Source organism: Tasmannia lanceolata, unplaced genomic scaffold, assembly GCF_043159265.1.
Source record: "Tasmannia lanceolata isolate RefF3 unplaced genomic scaffold, GAP_Taslan_0.1 ptg000012l, whole genome shotgun sequence".
NCBI classification, from domain to species: domain Eukaryota; kingdom Viridiplantae; phylum Streptophyta; class Magnoliopsida; order Canellales; family Winteraceae; genus Tasmannia; species Tasmannia lanceolata.
In genome coordinates, this window is record NW_027518689.1 from 6,754,201 (window position 1) to 6,760,200 (window position 6,000).

At 38.1% G+C, this 6,000-nt stretch overlaps 1 protein-coding gene across 1 annotated transcript in view; it reads left to right on the plus strand.

Annotated features, from left to right (window-relative positions):
- Positions 1 to 5,368, plus strand: part of LOC143887598 (Methylthiotransferase) — a 50,261-nt gene extending 44,893 nt beyond the window's left edge. Inside the window, exon 3 of the mRNA XM_077391697.1 lies at positions 4,281 to 5,368. Within this exon, the coding sequence (XP_077247812.1) occupies positions 4,281 to 4,801 (521 nt within the window). The 3' untranslated portion in view covers positions 4,802 to 5,368. The remainder of the gene's footprint in view (positions 1 to 4,280) is intronic.
- The last annotated feature ends 632 nt before the right edge of the window (positions 5,369 to 6,000 follow it).

The following is a 6,000-nucleotide window of genomic DNA, read 5'->3' on the forward strand; positions in this document are numbered from 1 at the left end:
GGGAACTGAAATACTTCTGTGGCATTGCGGTAACGAGTTCAAGGGCATTTTCATTTCACAGACGAAGTACACTCTTGATCTAATGAAGGATCCTTGGAAACTAGGGGCAATGGTTGCAAAAGCTCCAATTGATCCAACTGAAAAAAAAACCTCCAATTGATCCTAATCATAAGCTGGGTGAAACTGATAGGGAGCTTCTACAGGATAAGGGGCAGTTTTGGAGATTGGTGGATCGCCGTCTGTACTTGTCCTTCACTTGTCCTAATATTGCATAATGCCATCGGTGTGATTAGTTGGTATGTGTATGATCTGTGTCATGTTTTAAAGTTTTTGTCGAAACTGACACTAAACAACCAAATGTTTACATTTTTATCCCCGGTGAAATGCATACTGAAATCAAAACACATAAAAAACAAAACTGTAAGTGTATTAGTGGTATACAATGAAGCACGAATACTGGTACAGGGTGCGGGTACGACACAATACGGGTACATGGATGTGATTTAAAAAAGAAGAAGATGGGGGTACGTTGGGGGTACGCGGAATATAATATATTTTTATATTTATAAAAATAAAAAATTAAATATTTTGTTAAAGAATTCAAATAATTTAATTAGAGAACAATCAAATAACAATAACATCACCAAAATCTAATATTACTTCTAAGTTCTTAGATTTTTAATTACGGAATATATATATATATATATAAATATATATAAATATATATATATATAAATATATATAAATATATATATATATATATATATATATATATATATATATATATATATATATGAGAAAATGGTTCCTACACATGCGTAGATAACTTATTGTATTTTAAGAAAACGGCCCCCATTGTATTTTAAGCTAGTGTGTAGGTAACTTATCTACACGTGTGTAGGAACCGTTCTCTCATATGAGAAAACGGTTCCTACACATATGTGTAGAGAGTTCTCTACACACTAGCTTAAAATACAGTGGGGGCTCACATTGTTTGGGTGATCCAAGCCATCAATTTTAAAGGCCCTCACATAGATAGGGTGTCCACAAAAAATCAGATCCATAGGATCATCCCAACCCTACGATTTGTGGAGGTAAAATGGATGTCTTTAAACCTTCACAAATTAGTCCATTTTTTGCCTCCACAGTTCGAATGGTTAGGATGATCCTATGGATCTGATTTTTTGTGGACACCCTATCTATGTGAGGGCCTTAAAAATGAATGGTTTGGATCACCCAAATAATGTGCCCCCCCATTGTATTTTAAGCTAGTGTGTAGATAACTTATCTACACAGATAACTTATCTACACATGTGTGTAGGAACCGTTCTCTCTCTCTCTCTGTCTCTCTCTCTCTCTCTCTCTCTCTCTCTCTATATATATATATATATATATATATATATATATATATATATATATGAGAAAACGGTTCCTACACGTGTAGATAACTTATCTACACACTAGCTTAAAATACAGTGGGGGCCACATTATTTGGGTGATCCAAACCATTCATTTTTAAGGCCCTCACATAGATAGGGTGTTCACAAAAATCAGATCCATAGGATCATCCTAACCATTCGAACTGTGGAGGCAAAAAATGGACTAATTTGTCAAGGTTTAAAGACATCCATTTTACCTCCACAAATCGTAGGGTTGGGATGATCCTATGGATCTGATTTTTTGTAGACACCCTATCTATGAGAGGGCCTTTAAAATGGATGGCTTGGATCACCCAAACAATGTGGGCCCCCACTATATTTTAAGCTAGTGTGTAGAGAACTCTCTACACATATGTGTAGGAACCGTTTTCTCTATATATATATATTGATATATTCAGCCCCCCCTTTTGTTAATTGGGACAACCCCTTTATTGTAAATCTGTAATTTTCGATTTAATTCGAACCGGGTACGCACTCGATACGTACACAAACCCCCAAACTGGATTTTCATTTTGTTTGTTGTTTGGGTGGGCAGCGGGCACACACCCAAAAAGTACCCAAGAGCACCCGCACCCGATACACACCTGACACGGGTGCGTGGGCCTCCGGAGAATACACATGCTTCTTAGGTGGTATACTAAACCATCATGTAGCGCACATCCATATTTATATGAATTGCATGTGAAATGTGGTATATGTATTACAGTCTTTATTTATATGAATCAAATGTGAAATTTGGTTTGTACCAAATTATCAAACATTTGCAACAATGCATGTCACTAGTTTTTTTTATGTTGTTAAACCATCATGGGTGGTTTTTTAGTATGTATTTATGCTTATTCTAGCACTTTACGAAGTTTCATCTTAAATATCAATCATTTGCATATGTTTCCATGCATTTCCATGATTTTGCAAGATTTACACCGAAATGTCCATATGAAACTGGCATGTTTCCATTTTTGTCATGACCGAAACACACATCGAAATTAAATCTGAATTCTTACTCCGTGGACATCACATCTTGAAGCTACTTAGAGGCATGGCTTTAAATTTCGACCGAAATCCGAACTTTCGGATTTCGGTTGGGACCGAAACCGAAATTTTCCGAAATTTGATTTTTCGCCATTTACCAAATTTCGGACCGAAATTTCGGTAATTTCAGTCCGAAATTTCGATTAAATGCCATTATTTATTTTAATTTTTTTAAAAAGTGTTACAAAATTTCTGTCCGAAATTTCGGATTTTGCCAAAATTTCGGTTTTCGGTGGGGTCCGAAACGGTTACTGAAACCGAAATTTTAAACCATGCTTAGAGGCTACTGAGTTACTTGAAAACAAGTCGTGGAAAATGGCTTCTATTTAGTAACGACGGTCACCTACAAGTAGAAGCCTACAGTGAAACTGTCTAGGATGGATTTGTTGACGACCTGAGGTCTACTTCTTGCTACCATACCTGAGTGGGGTAGCAACCTTGTGACTTGGCACAACACGGAGCAATCTTTGGTAGCAAGGTCCAATGCAGAAGCTGAATATAGAGCAATAGCTCAGGGAGTTGCAGAATTGTTGTGGTCACATATTATTATGTCTGAACATAGGATAGAGATTGAAAGACCATTGCAGCTCACAATCATGTTTAGCATGATCGACTATGCATATTGAGGTGGAGAAACACTTTGTTAGAAAGCTAGTCACCTCCAAAGAAGTTTGTCTGTCGTTTGTATAGACAAATGATCAAATAACAGATGCTCATACTTACGGTGTAGTGAGTCGGACGTTGCATTCTATATTGGATCAAATTGGGCATGTATGGTTTATATGCACCAACTTGAGGGGGAGCGTTGAATCATGTTGAAATGAGCCTATATGAGTCATAAGGCCATTTTTGTATTGTTTTTATTTTTTTATTGATATAAAAGGTTATTTAGAGGGTGTAGTAACTAACTCTCTCCATCCCTTCAAAATCCTATTTCCCCTTTATTCTATCTTGTTCTTCCTTATTTCTACCTGTGTATTATTCATCACAACTTGTAGAATGACATAAATGCATGAATCAGACGAACTGAAGTCATAAATAGGGGAATAGGAAGTAGTACCTTGCAACAGTAACAGGGTCTAGATGGGGCGTGTTCAACTCTCCAACAGCTTACATCATGACAGATTGTGACCAAAGGAGGAGAATGTTACATTCAACATCATGTGTTTCGGGTCTCAGGATTCTCCAAATGAGGTGTGATCCTCTCTCCTCTCCTCGCCTGGATCATCAACATAGCCACTAAACCTTCTGTCACAGAGAGTTGAAGCAGATCTAAAATCAGTTATTATTAGGAGAACCCTGCAAACACACCTATGAATATGTGGGTGAAACATCTTATTCTAATCCGTAGTTTCATGGTTATGAATGCACGTACATCACATATAACCAAATCCACTGCTGCTTCTTGAGATGCTTGGAAATCATGCCAGTTTCCGATCCAAAATCTTAGTGGATGGATACGTTTTAACTGTTAAGGATTTGACCTTACTTGTTGGGCATCCAAACTCTTCAGAAGGCAGCCATATGAGGCTTTCTTTTCTTTGTATCGTTGGACTTACTACAGTTTTATTGACGAGTACAAAAATAAAGATGAAGAAAATCTATAATCCAGGCCAAGGATTGGGAAAGACTTCCCAATGCTCGAGATGGTCTAGACACTCCATTCTCAGCCAAGATTTCTGCCTCTCTTGTTGGTTGCTGCTTTTGATAATGTAGGTTCATTTGCTTTTCTCAGAAAAAGAAAACGCTTGTCTACTGTCTACCAATTGACAAATTGGTTGACTTACTACATGATTGCTTTCATTGCAGGCTTTTGCGGAGAAACAGAGGAGGAGCACGCAGAAACTTTGAGCCTTATAAAAGCTGTTGTTTATGACATGTCATACATGTTTGCATATAGTATGAGGGAAAAAACCCATGCTCACAGAAACTATGTGGATGATGTTCCTGATGATGTCAAGCAGAGGAGATTGACCGAACTCATCGAAGCCTTCCGTGAATCAACAGGTCAGCATTATGACTCCAAAATCGGAACCATCCAACTTGTTTTAGTTGAAGGGCCCAACAAGAGAGCACCTGAAACAGAGCTGATAGGCAAGAGTGATAGAGGACACAGAGTCTCATTTGTAAATGTTCCTTTCCCAGACAATGAGGGCTCACATTCGGGCAACCAAGCTGGGGAACGGAATCCGAAGATCGGTGACTATGTAGAAGTTCGCATCTTGAGATCGACGCGAGCGTCACTGTTTGGGGAGGCACTTGCTATAACAAGCTTGAGCAATTTTCACAACAAATCAGATATTGCTCTTTTTGCTACATCCAGCAGGTAAATCATCGTCAGACCCATTTATATGCCCCATGAATGTGTGCTGCAACTCTTATGAATAAAGCAGGGTCTTTTAGCTCTTTGAGGACTCAGAGCAGGGTTAAGTGTTTAACAAATGGAAGAAGGGGATTGAAGGGTATGTGGAAGTCTATTTGAAGTTGATGTTGGATAGGCTCTTGCTATCTAGAAATTCATTAATTTTATTGATGAATGTTGTGTACCTGTGATCCTTCATTATCATCTCATTGTTGTAGTCCAAGGATAAACCAAATTTTGGAGCGGAGTATTCCCAAGGGATTATGTGAAGTTGTGAACAAAAAAATGCTCTTCAACCCCAGTATGATTTTCGAAATTTGATCTCGCTGTTGTAGGGGGCTCTAGCCAAATCCTTGAAGTGCAAATTGACCCAAGATTAGATCTAATTCTAAAATTAATAGAACAAAAAACTTGTCCATTACGGGAATTTCATGTTTGTTATCAGTGCATTCTAGTCTCCATCTTACTTCGAACTGGAATTTGACTGTAAATCTTTCTGAACGTTGAATGCATATTAGTTTTATCTTTTGATGTATGATTGATTTCTATTTTAGGCCCACACATATCATAATCTATACCAAGAGATCAATCTGAACTTCAGTCCCCATCGTGGGTGTTCCACGATGCAAAAATTGCACCTTTGGATAATTCTGCCGAACTCAAATGTAGCCTTCGGCCTGCCGAAATTTATAACTGTTTCTTTTGATATGTTGTAGCTTGGGTGCAACCTGTTGCTTGTTCTTTTTTTCCGCTCAACGGGCTAACTATCGATCGAATCGTCAGGATCAAACAGATGGGTGCAACTTTCAGGTTATGTTCAGTGTAATATGATTATGAGGACCACTGGATGAATAGTGCAAGTCATCATATAAATACACATGACAATCTTTATAATAATGCCTGCACCCAGAACATATAATTCTTAAAATGTAGGGAAAAACACACTTAGACCCCCTCAGTTGACGGTTCGTCCACAGTTTGAAGGGTTAGGATGATCCTATGGAGCTGATTTTTTAGGCACACCCTATCTATGTCAGGGCCCATCAAATGAACGCTTTGGATCATCCAAACAATGTGGACACATACCCGAATCCAAACACTACCAAAACACAGTGGACACACATTGTATGGACGATCCAAAGCGTTCATTTGATGGGCCCTGACGTA